Here is a 15761-nt window from a genome sequence, read left to right on the forward strand (position 1 = left end):
TTTTTACAAAAAATATTCTAAAAAATTGTATTTTCAAGAGTTTGATCATTCACTAGTTTTTAAATTAATGTCTATAATGGATAAAAAAATTATAATTTTAGATGGATCGAATATAAAAAGAATTTAAAGAATTAATTTTAAAATTATAAGAATTAATCAGTTAATTATACTAAAACTCAAAAATTAAAATATATTTTATATAATATAAAATATTTAAGTGTTCAGGAATGTATTTTAGATATTTAAAATGTTTATTATCCTTTTTATTTATTAATGGAATTATAAATGAAAGGATCTCACATTTGAACGAATTAATTATAGAGAAATTTAGTTTAATTTTAAAAATATAGAAACTGATCTCATTAGTTATACTAAAATCTAAGAATTAAAATGTAATTTATTAAAAATTTAAATTAAAATATTAAAAAACAAAAGCAAACAAAAAATAAAGAAAAGTAAATGAAAAAAGTCTGCGGTGAATGAAAGCATAAAAATAAACCACAAGATATACCAATGCAACATACTCCTAGTAGTATTTTCCGTAAGGCTGAAGTCATTTGCTTGGAGGTTGCTTCCCTTGTGGGCATATACTAAAACTGATGGAGAAACACATGGGCAAAAATTTCAGTTTCTTCTTCTTCTTCAATGCCTTTGTTCCCTTTTATTAATGGTGGGTTGGTATCCTGTCCACATGACAGCTGCGCAAAGCTTCAGCCAACCTGCTAATTGCCAAATAACTCCAAATTAAGCAATTGCCCATCTAAGATAAATGCATAAAATATCAAATATGTATAATTTCATAAAAAGAAGAAGAAAAAGGAAAACTGACAGTGACGGTGACGGTAACGACAGTGACCCTCCTTCCTCCACAATCACCCCACCCCACCAAACGATTAGCAGGTACCTTACCTTACATTACATTGAACGCCTAAGAAACCTCGCAGGCCCGCACCCAATAATTCCTGTCGGCAACCAACCTCTTGCCCTTGATCCACCATTCAAAGCTCGCTGCAAGCAGGCGGATTTTTAGAGAGAGAGAGTGAGAGAAAGATTCAAGCTTTAGAGAGAGAAACCGACAAAACAAATGCAAAAGAAATGTTTTTTATTTGCACTGAAATGAAAGACAGTGTTTAGGAGGGGTCAAGCTTAGAGGAGATTCAGAAATTCTAGTTTTCAGTGTTTGCAGGAGCTTTATGAGCTAACGATTTGCTGAATCACTGAGTCTGAGAGAGAGAGAGAGAGAGAGAGTGTGTGTGTGTGTGTTGGAGTGAGGAAATTTTCAGGGATTTTCTTGGGGGGTCACAAATGTTGGTCCAGGACCGTGCAGCTGCCCCCAAGTCACCCAAATCTCCGAGGCCACTCCCTACAACCATCCATCCCAATCACAACAACCACCACCACCAGAGTTACCGTTTCTCGCCTTCCAAATCCCTTGATTTCTCCACATGGTTCTCTGAAAACCTCTACAAGATCGTCATCTGTTTTTTCCTCATCGCCACCGTCGCCGCCGTCTTCTTCCTCCGGAATACCGGTGACACTGCTGCGTTTCTCTATCTTCAATCCAAGTCTCAACCCATTGAAAAAACACTCCCATTTCCCCATGTAAATTGGAATCACATCCCACCCATTGTCGATAAGACTTCCACTTATGCTAGTTTTCGAACCGAGAAATGGATCGTTGTTTCGGTCTCTGATTATCCCTCTGATTCGCTTAAGAAGCTCGTTAAAATCAAGGGCTGGCAGTTGCTGGTTATTGGGAATTCGAAGACCCCGAGAGATTGGGCGTTAAAGGGTGCCATATACTTGTCTTTGGAGCAGCAAGCGAGTTTGGGGTTTAGGGTTGTGGATTTTGTGCCATATGATTCTTATGTGAGGAAAAGCGTTGGGTATTTATTTGCTATCCAGCATGGGGCCAAGAAGATCTTCGACGCTGATGATCGTGGCGAGGTGATCGGAGATGATTTAGGGAAGCATTTTGATGTGGAATTATTTGGGGAGGGAGCTAGGCAAGAGACTATATTGCAGTACAGTCATGAGAATGTGAATAGGACTGTGTTGAATCCTTACATTCATTTTGGGCAGAGGTCGGTTTGGCCTAGAGGGTTGCCATTGGAGAACGTGGGTGAAATTGAGCATGAAGAATTCTACACTGAGATTTTTGGTGGGAAACAATTTATACAACAAGGTATTTCGAATGGATTGCCAGATGTGGATTCTGTGTTTTATTTTACTAGGAAATCTGGTTTGGAAGCTTTTGATATTAGATTTGATGAGCATGCCCCTAAGGTAGCATTGCCCCAGGGGACAATGGTACCGGTGAATTCGTTTAATACTATGTACCATTCATCGGCTCTTTGGGGTTTGATGCTTCCTGTTTCGGTAAGCACAATGGCCTCTGATGTGTTAAGGGGATATTGGGGGCAAAGGCTGTTGTGGGAGATTGGTGGATATGTTGTGGTTTATCCACCTACTGTGCATAGATATGATAGGATTGAGGGGTACCCTTTTTCAGAAGAGAAGGATCTTCATGTAAATGTAGGGAGGTTAATCAAATTTTTGGTGTCGTGGAGATCAACTAATCATAGATTGTTTGAAAAGATTTTGGAGTTGAGTTATGCAATGGCAGAGGAGGGCTTTTGGACTGAGCAAGATGTTAAGTTTACTGCTGCTTGGCTTCAGGACCTTATTGCTGTTGGATATCAGCAGCCTAGATTAATGTCACTGGAATTGGACCGGCCACGGGCAAATATTGGCCATGGCGATAGAAGGGAGTTTATCCCTCGAAAGCTACCATCTGTGCATCTAGGAGTAGAGGAAACTGGAACAGTGAGTTATGAGATTGGCAATTTGATTCGATGGAGGAAGAATTTTGCAAATGTTGTGCTTATTATATTTTGCACTGGTCCTGTGGAACGGACTGCTTTGGAGTGGAGATTGCTTTATGGGAGGATATTCAAAACTGTGGTTATTTTATCACAGCAGAAGAATGAGGATCTTGCTGTTGAAGAAGGCAATTTGGATCAATTATACAAGTAAGCTTTGATATAATGATGATATAAGTGTTGCTTATTTTGGCATCATATAGTGGCATTGAATATTTCTGTTAATGCACAATGCTTGCTTTTTATTCATCTTCTGATGAATTAAATTTTCCCCAGGCTAATCTTTCAAATTTAGATAAATTGTGAATCTAGGCTTAGATATTTGGTCACCTACAACTTTGTTGATCTCAACTCTTAAGAGTAAAACATGTATGGTGAATGGATTGTGAGAATCCTATTGCTGCTAGTTTTCCTTATTTATATCAGTTTTAGGTGTCTTTGGATTTGTCTATAAGACCATGAGAGCCTGTTATTTTTTAGATTGATATCTAGATTCATCATGTTGAAGTCCTTTAGTTTGAATATTAAAGCATGACCCTTTATGGTTGTTTCCATTATATAAAGTGTTTGCTTTGTGTTTATTTCATGTTTGTATACTTCCATGCATCAAAGTCCATCCTAATCTCTGAATGCCAATCATCAATTAGTGGTTTAAATTTTATTAGCACTTATTTGGAACATATATGGTTGTGTTGTCTTGAAGTAATTTTAAAATCTATAACTTATTTTTCCTGTTGGTGCAATGGTAAGGATGCTGCTTCTGTCCTGCAGATCACAATTTCATTGCACAGAAATAGCATAGCCTTCTTGCAATGCAAAGGCTGTGCACCTAACCCTTCTAGATGCAGCAAACTTCATGCACTAGGAACCCTTTAATGCCGAATGGCAAGATGAAGATCACAGTACAATTTAGGAAATCTTGTTTATTGTAGAATTAAGAAAATTTAAAGTTTTGTTATTTAAGAAGTTCATTATTATTAGGTTTTATTAGTATTTCCTAGTTTATTTGAATTAGGGTTCCTAATCCTAGTTTGATTGGGAATATAAGCTTTAATAGGGTTAGTTTTCTACTATTCGTCATACTTTGGTATGATAATTTTTTGAGAATAATAAACTTCGGGAATTAATTCTCTTTTCCTTAAGGATTTATTCTTTTTTTTGCTTTTGTTCTTTCTGGTGCTACATCACCCTCTCTCCTTTTTTCCCACTTTCTCGACGTTTCTTTAATAATTTGATTCTGTTTGCTTTAGATTCCATTTGCCATTCGCATTGACAGAAAATATGAGGGTCATTGCCTCGCAAATGCCTGCAGTTTTTAGATCAGACAAAACTTTTGATAGGATTGGTATAAATGCTGCCAATTATAACATCTCAACAAAATTTTGTCCCAACTCCGTGACTCCTTGGGATTCTCCAATTGATTTATTTAGATTATGGGTCAGTTAAGTCATCACTGGCAACGTAAACCTGCTTCAAATTCTTGAACTTCATTGAGTGCAGATGACATAATGTTGGCTGATTGCTGAATATGTGTTTGCCTGTTCCTTCAGATCTGTAAGGGTTTGGACAATGAAGTTAATGTCAAAACCAGCTGTGTCTCTTTTTATAGTTATCATTTTATCACAGCTTGGCTACTTTTTCTAATCCTGGATCTTTTCCCTTGCTTTATTCAGATCATTTTACTGGGAATATACGGCCTTAATTGATGAATCTAATCACCACCTGCTCACAAGTTGCTTTGTTGGTTAGATATTTTGCCATAAGTAGCAAACTTTTTATGTTAACCTTGATCTTGAGAGTCTGGACAAAGGATATACTGTCTATCGTCCATATTGTAGGTACTGATTTCCAAGTGGGAGCCTTTTGAATTTGACCCATGCATAGATCATAAGGGGGATTTGAATTCTGGAAGAACTATATTTTTGATAATAATAGTGTAAACAAGTATTTTTCTGAGTTCTTGGTTATATCTTTCTATTTGGAAGACAAGTTCTGACTTGAGAGTTGAGACCATATCCCTAGTTCCGTTTACCTAGGTTTAAGCTGGGCACATAAATCATGGGATTCACAGCATCTTACTGCAGCTAATCAGGTAGCTGTTGCTGAGTAGGAGGTGGTAATCATTGCTTACTTGGGCGGGGGGAAAGGTTGTTTGTTGATTCTGAAGGACTAACTCTCACAATGATGTCGTTTCCCTGCCGTTTTGCTGGTGTTATATTAAAATTTCAAAACTCTAGCAAAAATTGAACATGTTACATTGACTTGTCTCCGAGTTTTCCTCTTCTTTATGGATGTGTTTTTTTATCTTTTCTCACCTCTATCAGATGCACAATTTTTACAAAATTTGGTACGGGGTCTTGTCAAATTCAGGTGGTTGCTGTTGTTAATCTTTAACCTCTCTTAGAAGCTACATTTGGCAGTTATGTTGTCAAAATCTCGGTTTCTAGGGATGCATTTATTGCTATTAATCATGGAATTGTAAAATGAAGTTTAACCATTCACCCTGTATGACAGATTATCCCATGTCTGTCATCTTAAATTGATTTTAACTTTTTCTTACCTATTCATTTAATTTCGTTTGCAGGCATCTGCCCAAGATATTTCAGCGGTTTACTAGCGCAGAAGGCTTTCTATTCGTCAAGGATGATACTGTTCTCAATTATTGGAATTTGCTTCAAGCAGACAAGACTAAACTATGGATTACTGATAAGGTAATTTATTTTCATCTCTTGAATTTCCCTCTCGTTCATCTCATACCATTCTTTTTAAGATAAAAGAAATTCTTTATTTAATCTTATTTGCTTTTGAACATGAATCTGGATCTTGGAATTCGTTGCTAATTGAATCTTGTCGGCTTTTGCTCCTGTATTTGATTATAATAGCATGCATAAGTTATCAATAATACGAAAACAGGCAACTCTGGTTTTACAAACGGCATAGAAGATTCAGTGATTTTTAACGATGATACCGTGTGCTTATCTTGGTCGCAGTCTAACATGTTTTTTCGATATAGGTATCAAAATGCTGGAGTACTGTGTCGACCAATGGAAACTCAGATTGGTTTGGCAAACAAGCTGAAATGGTAAAAAAAGTTGTTGGTTCAATGCCTGTTCACTTCCAAGTAAATTATAAGGATGCCATGAAGAGTGAACAGACGATCATTGTTTGCAATTCTGAGATATTCTACGTCCCTCACCACTATGTAGCTGACTTTGTAGATCTTGTCAGTCTTGTGGGTGACCTGGAAATCCATCACAAAGTTGCCATACCTATGTTCTTTGTTTCAATGGATTCGCCTCAGAATTTCGACTCGGTGCTTAGTAAAATGGTATACAAACAGAATCCACCATCAATTAATTCAACCATCTATTCTGCTCAAGCACCTGCTGTTCACCCGTGGAATGTATCGAGTGAACAAGATTTCATAAAGCTGATAAGAATAATGGCAGAAGGTGATCCTCTCCTAATGGAGTTAGTTTGAAGGAAACATCTTTTTGATACTTAGAAGAACCACGATATAGACAGAAACTGTACCATTCTGTAATTCTTATACAAAATTCTGTTTATTTTTCTTCAGGGGAGGGCTCTTTTTTTTTTTTTTTTTTTTTAAATCCCTTTTGTAGTTGTAATTTCTTTTTATATATAAAGATTTTCTTTGTAGATTTAGCTTGTATGATTCATTTACTGATTGGGTATTCCCTCACAATTATAAAATTCTTTTGTCTTTCAGTCTGAAATTAGTTTCCCGATTGTGTTGTTCATGGGCTTAACAAGGATTCTTCTGAGGAGATCAATCTTCTGTTTCAGTTCTTAGAATGGTAGGGATAGAAATCCAAGTTGACAGTTCTATAAAGGTAACAACGGAAGCATCCAACTTCTGAATAGAGCTGCCTCAACTTATCACATCATTCTCTTTTAATTATTTCTGAATAATCTCCTTTTATCTTTTTCTACTTATGCTCTTCCACATAACTTACTCTTCTCCATTACATCTAAAACTCTTTTTATTTTCTTTATCCATGTAGGTCGACTGAATTGCTATAAACTCAGTCTTACCGGTAATATAAAAATTAAGATTGTAAGCACGGCCCATCTCAGCTAAAGATTCCTGGGCTATGTATGCAGCTGTGAGCACGGCCCATCTCAGCTCATAAGTTAAAGATCTGGTGGAAGTCGTGCTTAAACCCTATGATTGTTTGCAGACCAAACATACCACCTGAATCCTAGAGCGAGAAGACCCATTTTGTGATTTCAAAGAACCAGCACCTAATACCCATCAGCCATGGCGTGCAATTCTTCAAACTGCCAGTCCAATTGCTACAAAAACGACGAGGAGCAAGCAGAAGACTCGCCGTCTCCAGCTTATCGGAAGTCGAGTACTAGTATTAATGGACAGAATAATCTGTGCGTGAAGTGCAAGGCCAACGAGCCCATTTCTTGTGCCTCTGTTGGTTCTGGTGGTGATGATACCCGCTTCTGTTACGGTTGCTTTCGAAGCAATCTTTATGGGAAGTTCAGACTTTCTGTTACTTCTCATGCTATGATCACCCCTTCTGATAATGTTCTTGTTGCTTTCTCTGGCGGCCCTGCCTCAAGGTTTCTCTTCTTACTTTTATTCCTAGCTGATGATTGTGTTCTGCTGTTGTTTAAGAGATGTATTTGTTCCTTCGCATCCTTTAGCCTCCTGGGTTATAACATTTATCACGGGTTGTTGAGGATTTGCAACCTTTTTTTGTTAATTTCAAGCAACTTAAGGATAAAATTCGCAAGCGAACATTTGTTTAAATGCTTATTATGTTTTCGATTGAAGAAATGAGTTCATGATTGTATATATAGCTTGCTTGTACTCCTCTATCATTATATGGGCATAAATTTATGATGATCCAAACATTGATTTCTTTATAAAGAAAAATCGATGCTGTTTTATTTGGAAGTTCACCATGGGATGTTCCTTTATGGTGCCCTCTTTGTTACTCTTCAATTTTATTTCCTGAGTTCTTCCAGTGGTGTTTCAGCGTGGCCCTACAGTTTGTACATGAAATGCAGCATAGAGCCCTGAAAAATTTTGAAGCGAGTAAGGACAGATCATTACCGGTGTTTGGTGTTGGAGTTGCATTTATTGATGAAAGTTCTGTCTACCCAGATGCTTCTGAGAAAGTGGATGATGCAATTAAAGAGATGAGATTAATTGTCTCAAAGCTAGCCCCTCCTATGAAGCAGTTACATGTGGTTCCAATTGAAAATATATATACTTCAGATTCAATTGATGGGAAGGACAGATTGACAAACTTACTAAATGCTGTGAATGATGCAACAGGGAAAGAAGATCTTCTGTTACACCTGCGGATGTTGGCCTTGCAAAAGGTTTGGCCTAGATGTTAATATTTCAATTGCAAGCATATAGTGAGGAGAACAAGAACCCATTGGATTTGTCTTTGGTTCCTTCTTGTAGGTTGCTTCTCAAAATGGATACAACAGGCTTATTATAGGATCATGCACATCGAGAATTGCTGCCCATGTTCTTACAGCAACAGTTAAGGTTTGTCTTTTAATAACCCCAAGTTGAATTATATTTGTTATCAGTGCTGGTATGGCAAACTATTTTAAGTAAGCTCTCTTCTCAAGCTCCCCTTTATGTGATTTCATCACCCTGTCCCTGACAAAACACATGTTGGAGGAGGAGACCTATAATAGGGACATAACTTCTGGAACTTGCTATCATGATAACCGAGTAAAAGCTTCTATTATGGTTGAAGAATATCATTTCTCTGATATCATATTCTCACTGCATCATAGTCATTTAATCATTTATAAATGTAGTCATTGTCATCAAACTGTACAACTTTAAATATGAAAATAGGCTAAAAAGAAATTTATTTCAAACAAACACATTCCAGATATACTTTGCGAAATATTTCGAAAGGAAATAATGTAATGCCACATATTTTACCTTATAGAAGATATGTGGCACTCTGATTTTCTGATTATAGTCAAAACAGAAGTAAAGAGTATGCTTATTCTGGCATTGCTGGTCTGTCACAAAAATCATGAATGTTAAGCTCAATTCTTTTTATTAGTTCTTCTTATATCATAGATTATTGGTAACAGCCATTAAGTTTTATTTTGATGTCAAACGAGGTCTCTTTTAGCTGTATTTATTGTTTTTTTTTCCTTTTAATAGGGCCAAGGATATTCTTTATCAGCTGATATACAGTATGTTGATGCCAGATGGGATGTACCAGTAGTTCTTCCTCTTCGTGACTGTACAGCACAAGAGTTGAACTTGCTATGCCGCATTGATGGGTTTGTGTCTCATGCTTTTTTCTTTAGTTTTCTCAATAAAAAAATTCCCTTTTGTGGCATAGTTTTATATTTACACGCCATTGAGTATATCTGGTCTACTGCTAAAAGGTTATGCTCTCATATTGGCAGGGCAGTCTAAAGACCTTTCAGTTACTTAATAACCCTCCTGCTGGAATCAATGGTTTGGTGTCTTCGTTTGTGACTCTTTTGCAGGTATGAAGTTTTCTTCTCATAACTTCAATATTTCTTAGTGTCTTAGGGCCATATGGGAGTACTAATTGCTAGTGACTGGTAGAGTTCATCCAGAACTTGTTGATAACTACCATCATTGTTTTCTTGATCACCAGTGCCCTCTTCCTTTGACAAATAGAAAAAAGAAGTTTTTGTCGTTGAGATTGCTTCCAGCTGCTTGAATATTATTCTTCTTCCAAAAAGAAAAACAAGCCTATGATCAGTTTAGGTTACCTGAGATTAGATGCTCCTTTTTAACATGTCTTATGGCCTTTTAGTATGAGTGCAGCGCTATCTCTTTGTATTAAGATAACATGTTAAATCTTTTGGGTTCTAACATTAGTTATCATTGTTAAATCTTTTGGGTTTCAGGAAGAAAATCCTTCTCGAGAGTGCACGATTGTAAGAACAGCTGGAAAGCTTACTCCATTCCATTTTAATAGAATTCCTGAAATCAATGATTGTAATGTTCCTCTGGCTACTCGAAGGCGTCAGAAGAGATACAATCTTAAAACCATTGAATCTATGACCTCAGAGTCTTTCTGTCCTCTTTGCAATAGTCCTCTCAGTAACTCTGATTTATTGAGTTCAAGCAGTCTGGAAAGTTGCCAAAGTTCAAGATTTGTAGGTGCCTGTTGTTCAAGTTGCCGATTTCAGATACTCCCCAAGGATTCCTCATCAAGGGAACATTTCTATACGTCTCTCCCCCAACAATTGGTTGCCCGGATGAAGTATGGCAGCTGCGATAATTCCAGCTCGCTGAGGTGAAAATTCTTTTGTTTTCCTTTGCTCTAGCTATTACTTTATGTATCTCGTTTGGGATAACTTGGCTTTTTATCTTTATTTTTCTGCTCGTGCAACTAATGCATTTTGCTTCTTGGAAACTTAAACACTTGTATTTATGAACAGAATTTCCTTCATGCAGGCAGCAAATCCAAGATTGCCTACTTTCTGACAGTGAAGATGAAAGTTAATTGATTTCATTTTCTTTACTTGATATTACTCGTTATTTGGTTTTGGGTTCTGTGGGTCTGAGACGACAGCTCTGGATTCCTGAAATTGTTGACTTCGGTTTCTTCAATATTCATAATTTCCTTAGATATGTCTACTATTGTTTCCAGTAATAATGCAACAGGCTTCATCTATTTTGTATTTAAATATGGTTATTAGAAGATATCAGTGAGAGTTTTGCATCCTTTTCTTTGTCCTCCAGTAAGGGGGAAAAAAGAAAATTAAAGACCGTTGCGCAGAATCAAAGGACTAGGCCCATGGGTGAAGATGCCCCTCCCCCACCCACAGCATTAGCAAGTGGATCATAATTCAACTGTAGGTAAGGTGAAAGTGGAGTGATACCCAAGCTACTATTTGGTGCTAAGTAGTTCGTAGCTTGCAATGAGCCTCCGGGACAATTGGGATTTAAGGGTGTGTCTAGTTCTGGTTTAGGGTTTGTTTAGAAATCAAAATTGAACTAAAATTTTGTTATCGTTTTGATTAAGTTTTTTGGTGTCTTGATTCCACTTTGGTTTTGGGTTTTGATAGACTTGGTGTGGTTTGATTTCATTTTTGGTTTTCCAAACAAGTTTATGCAATTATCTACATGAAAAGTCATACTTGAGTGATCATTTATATTAATATGTTTTTAAACACGTTCATTATTTTTTTGTCATTTAACAGTTAATGAAACTATTATTTGTTTTACTAAATATTTTACTTTAAATTATTATATAAATAACTAATTATTAATAGATAATATCTAACAACTTACCCAACTGCTATTGAAATGGTTAGTATACTGAATAGGGTCATAATAAATATTTTAACTACTTAATCCTATAATTTATAACTATGTTTACATATAACATTACGAATACACTTGTACTAGAGTATAAAATGATATAGTATATTTATTATTAAAATTATTAAAAATAAATAGATAAACGAAAAGAAAAAAGAAACTAGTTTGTATATATGTATAAGATATGTTTGCATAATACATAGAAAGTTGATAATGCATCTAAAACTCATTGAGAGGCATGAGTATAAAATTGATTCTCTATGGTTTCATGACACTTTTAGTTTGGTATTGTTGAATATTTAACTTAGTAAATTGTAAATCTAATGATGATGGGTTGATATTTTAAATTAAATATTTCAAATTTAAATTAGTTTATTAAGATTTTTTAGTTAAAATTTACATATTACAAGGAAAATAGAGAGGGGAAGTGTTATGCCTCCGTTGAAGGGGCTCCATATGCCATGCAGGAAAGTAACATAAGTCAACTAAAGAGAATGTTGGGGGGCCAAAAAACATAAGGAAAAGAAGAAGAGCGAGGAGGCAGATGCATGCTTTAAAACCAAACCCATCTCATTATTATTTCGAAATTTCTCATTAGTTCAATACCACAACCATGAGAAACGTAGTTACTATTCATATTTCTGCCAAACACAGAAACTCAGAGAAAACATCAACTCTATACAATGTGTTCGAATAAATCTCAATTCTCTAACAAAATTTGAAGCAATGGCAATCAGGCGAATCAAGAGATTAGGGAGAAGAGTTCCTCCACCCGACTTTCACTTATCACCACACCATGTTTTTGGTTAAAAACTAAATTGACAGAATCAGCGCCCATATCTGTCAACTCATTAGATGCATAGATCTCCATGTATTCATTCAAGTTGTGCACAGTCCCATCTGCAGATACACAATCAGGAAAAATTAATAAATAATAATGTAATACTATGGTCCACAGACCTCCAAATTCTGTACTTCAAATCAATTACTTTTGAAGAACTTTAGTTCTTCAATCTCGAAAACTAAAACATTGTAATCTCAAGACAATATCAACACGGTAATGAGTTTTCTTTCTTGGTGGCGTTCAAGACATTCACTAATAAGTAAACCATCCAGCTCTTCTCATGCATATTTATTAATCATAGGAAAAACTAGCTAGGTTCATGCTAAGTGTGTTCACTTGATGAATACTGTACAAATAATGCCATTAAATCTCTGTTAGGTGTGTGAGCGCAGAAGCATACAACAGGCAAATGTGCATTGCAGTCACCGTTCTTTTTGCATATGGAGAAGATTTCCCTAATCAATTTAACTATTAAAATTTACCAGCTTTCAGTATACTTGCATTTAAAACACTGATAGGAGTCACTTAACACCCATGACATCTAGACTTGATGACAAAGAAAATAGAGTCAACTTAAATAAGCCTATATCCACACTAGTTGGGGTTGGCATCAAACACATGAAAACTAAAAGAAAAAAAAATCCCTAGTACTAATTGAAATACTATCATCAGAGTAAAGGCTTAAGAATCATTTTAAGCCCTTTGGGCATAGCTACCTACTGAAGATTAGCCTGGTACTGATATAAATACAATATACTTCATTACTTCTTCAGCCTAAGTATATAATTACAATGATAATTATTAGAAACCTTGGAAATACTGAAACTTAATCAATATGTTAACCATCCAATCCATATCTGTAAGAACAAAACATAAAATACAATAACTAAGGAGCTTTAGGCAACTCTGTGTCAGAAACAGTCTTGTTAAGTTTGGCCTTGTTTCTTAACTTACCTTCAGCTACTATCGGTTCATAAGCAGGAGGCTGAGCAATCCAGTTCCCAGTAGAATCTTTCATGTGTCTTCTATCAGATGCAAAGTAACGGAGGAATAATGGAGCATGCACAATCCTAAAGAACCTGCCACTCCAAAATGGATTTGTACAATTTTATGCTTAATTATCACTTATTGACATGCTATTAATAAGTGAAACACCTCACCTGCCCCCCCCCCCTCCCCCCAGCAAAAAAAAAGAAAAGAAAAAAGAACCCCAGCCCCATCCCTCTCTCCTTGATCTTTTTTTCTCAATCTCAAGCAACAGTCAGTCAGTCACAGAAGGCCAAGGATACATACAACATATCAGGCCCAGAAAAGTGTTGTCCTAATTTCCTATAAGAGAGGGCTGCTTAAATGTAACTTGACATTTGGGTTCATGCAATCACCAAGAGCAGTCATTTTGGGGGGAAAAAAACTTGTGATTGTGTACCAATGATACTCCAAGCAGTCCTATTCAAATCAAGAAATTAATATTACCTCTGGTAATCAGAAAAGAGCTGAAACGATGGGCGGATAGTTTCAGAAACATAAACAGCCAAAGGAGAAGGAAAGGGAAGACTTGAATCTAAATCCCACACTAAACAAGGAGAGTCACCATCCCCTTTTCTCTGCATATTCAATTCATTTTGTTTTAGGGTTCAAGTGTTAGAAAAAATAACCACTAATGAAAAATAAATAAATAAAAGCATACTCAAATCACCCCATTACCAAGTATAATTTACCAAACTACCCAGTGATTTTATAGTGAAGAGTTAATCTATCACCTGAATGCAAATGACATGATAATCCCAAAGTACAATCCCATCTGCTCTCTTACTGGCCTTCTGATGCCACAGAGGAATCTATTAACAATTTTCATTTGAAAATCAGCACTAAGTTCCATGAAATGTCACATTAAAGTACCCAACCAGAAAGCAGCACTAATGTACAACTATAATTAAAGAAGAAAAGCCAAAAACAATATTCAATTCACCAAAAAGAAGCTCAATTCCATATAACATTTCTATCATCCTATGCATTGAAGGAATATAAGACATGTTCACGGTTTACTAACTTTCTCATCCGCATAAATAATAGGATGCAACACCAAACCCAAGGTTACATAGCAAGCAGTCCACATGAAAATATTAAACAAAGTAAACTGTAAAAATCCAATCAATATCCACAGTATCAAATGTTAGACCTTTCAGAAGAATTTTTGTGGAATTCCAGTATGGTTAAAGGAACAATAAAGTGTACATTCATTAAGAAAACCACAATATGCATGCCTGTTTCTTTTCGTTGGAAATGAAAGCAACAAAGAGATCAGAACCCTCAGCATCTGCTGTTCCAATCTGGCACAATTTCTTGCAAAGAAAGTATACATTCTCCTCACTGCAAAAAACATAAGAATATGAGACCAAAAGCAGCAAAGAAGCCCAAAATACAAAGAAAAACTTCCTCCTCCTGATTAAAAAAAGAAAAAAAAAACAGTACCAAGTTTTCCGAACATTCAGGCAAATTTAGATACACGGTGCAATACATGGATGGGAAAGACACAAATGCAAAAATAAAAAGACAATCACAAAATTTTCAGTCTCAGTATTTTGAGCCCCATAAAAATTGTTATCACACGCTCATACAGCCTCAGGTTTTAAAACATTAAGCAAAAACTTAAAAAAAAAAAAGGGAACCTTTTCTTTCATATAAATCAGCACATTAAAACTCAAACACACGTAAAAATAAGAGCTTGAAAAACATCAAGCACTCTCATATAACATAAAATTCTCATAATTCACAGTGAAAGTTCATAGCCGCAGGAAAATTAACCCAAAAAAGAAAATTCCATGAAAATATAGAACGAAAATTAACACCTATAAATCATATCTGAAATCATATTTTAGCTGAGTTTCTAGAAATCACAAACAAAAATAACAGAAAACCCTAAAATTTAAACCTCTTGTAGATTTTAACTGAAACCAATGGGCACAGAAATCAGAAACAGAAGGAGAAAAAGAAGAAGAATAGACTAGTTTCTGGTGGAATGATCGTCATCAAAGTATGCAATTGCGGAAATCTTAATGCTGATTTATCGAAACAAATACCAGTAGAACGGTGTATGATCGAATTGAGAAACGTTCACTGCGTTTACTCGTACTTCCAAGTTTGTAGTCGTCATTTTCCTTCTCTATGCTGTTTCACTTGTCAGCTTCGTTTCTGCCATCAATTTAGCATCAGTTCGTTTCAAAACTCAGTATAGGAAACGACATCGTTTTAATGGACACGCTTTTTTCCTTGGGTTGTGGAAAATGAGATTAAAAGAAAAAAATACTATTATACTCTTATAATTCGACCAAAATAATTAAAATGCCTTTATAGTTTTTTTTATGGTTTATTAATTTAAAAAAACTATAATTTTATAAATTTTTATATTTATAATTAAAATTTTTAATTGTAAATAAAAAATTTAAAATTTAAAATTTAATATAATTATAATAAATTTTTAAATTAATTTTAATTAAATTTAAATTAGCATATATAATACATCACGTATTATTATTTTTATCGAATAAATAATTTAATTAATTTAAATTAAATTTTAATTAAAATATTAAATTTTTAATTATTTAAAATCTCTAAAAAAATTTATTTAAATAATAAAAATTAAATATTTTAATTAAATAAAAAATATACTAAAAATTAAGTGATTTTGAATGAAAACTCCAAACTT

At 35.1% G+C, this 15761-nt stretch overlaps 3 protein-coding genes across 5 annotated transcripts; 2 read left to right on the plus strand and 1 right to left on the minus strand.

Annotated features, from left to right (window-relative positions):
- Positions 1-814: 814 nt before the first annotated feature.
- On the plus strand, positions 815-6611 carry LOC110622969 (probable glycosyltransferase STELLO1). Its single transcript, XM_021767741.2, has 3 exons — positions 815-3032; positions 5467-5593; positions 5896-6611. Exons 1-3 carry the CDS (start codon positions 1306-1308, stop codon positions 6361-6363), a joined length of 2322 nt encoding a protein of 773 aa, XP_021623433.1. The 5' UTR covers positions 815-1305; the 3' UTR covers positions 6364-6611.
- Positions 6612-6805: 194 nt separating this feature from the next.
- LOC110622068 (cytoplasmic tRNA 2-thiolation protein 2) lies at positions 6806-10908 on the plus strand. Of its 2 annotated transcripts, none has more exons than XM_021766434.2 (7): positions 6806-7478; positions 7898-8246; positions 8335-8421; positions 9064-9185; positions 9320-9398; positions 9789-10180; positions 10326-10908. In XM_021766434.2, the coding sequence occupies exons 1-7, from the start codon at positions 7165-7167 to the stop codon at positions 10369-10371; spliced, it is 1389 nt and encodes a 462-aa protein (XP_021622126.1). In that variant the 5' UTR covers positions 6806-7164; the 3' UTR covers positions 10372-10908. The 2 variants fall into 2 exon arrangements, with proteins under 2 accessions (XP_021622126.1, XP_021622125.1); XM_021766433.2 differs by having other exon boundaries at positions 6815-7478; positions 10342-10908.
- An 852-nt stretch (positions 10909-11760) lies between these two features.
- On the minus strand, positions 11761-15293 carry LOC110622281 (protein N-terminal glutamine amidohydrolase). Of its 2 annotated transcripts, XM_021766742.2 has the most exons (6): positions 15136-15293; positions 14320-14425; positions 13816-13893; positions 13529-13659; positions 13010-13134; positions 11761-12111 (listed from the first exon to the last, which is right to left on the minus strand). In XM_021766742.2, the coding sequence occupies exons 1-6, from the start codon at positions 15207-15209 to the stop codon at positions 11954-11956; spliced, it is 672 nt and encodes a 223-aa protein (XP_021622434.1). In that variant the 5' UTR covers positions 15210-15293; the 3' UTR covers positions 11761-11953. The 2 variants fall into 2 exon arrangements, with proteins under 2 accessions (XP_021622434.1, XP_021622436.1); XM_021766744.2 differs by lacking the exon at positions 13816-13893.
- Between the last annotated feature and the right edge of the window lie 468 nt (positions 15294-15761).

The sequence above is a fragment of the Manihot esculenta genome, chromosome 9 (genome assembly GCF_001659605.2).
Source record: "Manihot esculenta cultivar AM560-2 chromosome 9, M.esculenta_v8, whole genome shotgun sequence".
NCBI lineage: Eukaryota > Viridiplantae > Streptophyta > Magnoliopsida > Malpighiales > Euphorbiaceae > Manihot > Manihot esculenta.